The sequence below is a fragment of the Saccostrea echinata genome, unplaced genomic scaffold (assembly GCF_033153115.1).
Source record: "Saccostrea echinata isolate AGI-Se365-2 ecotype Australia unplaced genomic scaffold, CSIRO_AGI_Sech_v1 ptg000040l, whole genome shotgun sequence".
NCBI classification, from domain to species: Eukaryota; Metazoa; Mollusca; class Bivalvia; order Ostreida; family Ostreidae; genus Saccostrea; species Saccostrea echinata.
This window is the reverse complement of record NW_026889789.1, coordinates 4,156,204-4,158,575: the sequence shown is the minus strand read 5'-3', so window position 1 is coordinate 4,158,575 and position 2,372 is coordinate 4,156,204. Positions and strand designations below refer to the sequence as shown.

Sequence of the window (2,372 nt, the reverse complement as noted above, 5' to 3'; positions counted from 1 at the left end):
TTAAAGCCCCCGTTAGGTAATGGATTGTCCAGTCTGGTTCTAACTACCATGTCCTTTAGGTTCCTCGGGCGTCTGTATGCAGCCAATGGGGGCTCCTTAAAGACCTCTGCCATTCGTTTATTTGAGTGGAGAATTGGCAGGTTCTTTTGAAGGATACCGCTGAGGTTCTTTAGGACGGGATGGTATGTGGTTACCAGAGGGACCCTGCCGTTATTGTCTTTTTCCTTGTAGCGTAATAGGTTTTGCCTGTCATGTCCCGCCATCTCATCAAAAGCAGTTTGTACGGTGCGGGCATTGTAGCCTCTCTTGCATAAGTGGTACTTGAGGAGACCGCTTTGTTCCTGATATAAGGCAGGGAATGAACCGATGCGCCGAATTCTGGTGGCTAGACCCTAAGGCACACCCTGAAATGTGTGTGGGGGATGACAGCTAGTTGGCATAAGATACAGATGGGAATCTGTGGGTTTTGTGTGGAGACTGAACTCGATTTCACCATCAGTCAGGGTAGATGTAGTATCTAGGAATATGTTTTTCGAATTAGATACGTCTACTGTAAATTTGATAGACTGATGAAAGGTGTTGGCAAACGAAATGAATGCCTCGAGGATCTCGCGGCATTCCACCCACTTCATCTCTATATCGTCAATGAAACGCAGCCAGCTAAGGGGCCTAAATGGTGCTTGAAGTAGCAAGTTGCGTTCAAGTCTGCCCATGAAAATATTGGCATAAGATGGTGCCATTTTCGTACCCATAGCAGTGCCATTAGCCTGCAGATAATGTTCTCCATTAAACATGAAGTTATTATACTTGAGAACATGTTCAAGGAGCTTGGCAAGGGACTCGGTAGAAGGAACTTGTATGGATCTACTATCCCAGACTTCTCTAAAGGCTTCGATACCCTCATCGTGCGGAGTATTGGTGTACAAAGATGTGACGTCCATAGTCACGAGAAGGGTATGATCTGGAAGGCCAGTAGAGGGCGTCTTGTTAATGTAGTCCGTGGTGTCCTTGAGATAGGATGGCAAATTCTCTACGTGTGGACGGAGATGTAGATCAATGTATTCAGAAATTTTCTCCGTGGGGTGTCCAATTGCGCTAACTATAGGGCGACCTGGCATACCTTCTTTGTGTATCTTAGGAAGCAGATAAAATTGTCCGGGTCTACAGTCAAAAGGATTGAGTGTCTCATAGACGTTGATACCAATCTCGTTTTTCTCAAACATTTAGTCAAGAGTTTTGGTGATGGCGGTGGAGAATTCTTCAGTAGGGTCAGAGTCCAGTTTCTTATAGAAACGTTCGTCTGAGAGTTGTCTATGGGCCTCCGCCATGTACGTCTCTTTATCAAGTACTACTACTGTAGAGCCTTTGTCTGCTTTCTTGATTACTATGTCATCCCGATTCTTTAATGATTGTAAGGCGGATCTCTCTTCCTTACTCAAATTGTCGGGAGCCTTGTCTGGCATTGAAAGGAGTTTCTCTATGTCTGACTCAAGGGCGTCAATATACGACTCAAGGGCTCCGCATTTGCCCGGTGCAGGTTCCCAGTCACTTTTGGGCCGATAGAGTTTGTGTTCCTCTAGGTCATGCAATTGTGGCTGAGAAGAGTCATATGAGTCAACGTCGGAGTTTTTTCTAGAAAAGTGCTCCTTCAACCGAAGTCTCCGAAAGAATGCTCGGGTGTCCTCTGACTTGTTTTTCGTCGACCTCATGTGGCGTGGGACAGAAATTCAGCCTCTTGGAAAGAAGTGAGGTCTCCGATTCGGAGAGAGGAACACTAGATTTATTGAGCACTGGGCTGACGTCAGGAGTTTGTGAGGGTCCGTCCTTCGCGATTGTCGTTAAGCGCTTGAAGCGTCTCGAGCGGGGTTTACGTGTTTTGTTAACTCGGACCTCTGACCGGTTGTTCCTGGTCTGTGGAACCCTGTCTCGGAGAAATTTCTTTCTTTGAGTCTTGTTGAGTTCATTTGTTAGGGCCATATTATAGATGTCAATAATATTATGGGCTTCATCAAGATTAGCTTGGGACATGCTATCAGTGAGGGATGATTCTAAAGACGTGATATCACTCTCAAATTGTCCTAACTTGTGGATATCCCAAGAAAGACAGAGTGACATGAACTGTTTAGAACACCTCTTTGTGATATCTTCCCAACGTTCTTGAAAGCGTTTGAAGATTGGCCCTATGTTAAGCGTGACATTAATCTGGAAACCTTTAGGTATAATGTCACTCTCTAAGTAGGTCTGTAAATTCGAGACCCGGTGTTCAGTTTTGATTGATTTTTGGTGTTGTTTCTTTACCGTTAATTCGCATAAGCAATTCTGGAACAACCTATCCAAATATTTACAGCTTACATTTTTGTTTATTTCTTTTA

At 44.6% G+C, this 2,372-nt stretch overlaps 1 protein-coding gene across 1 annotated transcript; it reads right to left on the bottom strand.

Annotated features, from left to right (window-relative positions):
* Positions 1 to 1,223: 1,223 nt before the first annotated feature.
* On the bottom strand, positions 1,224 to 2,115 carry LOC133200523 (uncharacterized). The gene is made up of 2 exons (XM_061336310.1): positions 1,690 to 2,115; positions 1,224 to 1,595 (listed from the first exon to the last, which is right to left on the bottom strand). Exons 1-2 carry the CDS (start codon positions 2,113 to 2,115, stop codon positions 1,224 to 1,226), a joined length of 798 nt encoding a protein of 265 aa, XP_061192294.1.
* Positions 2,116 to 2,372: the final 257 nt, after the last annotated feature.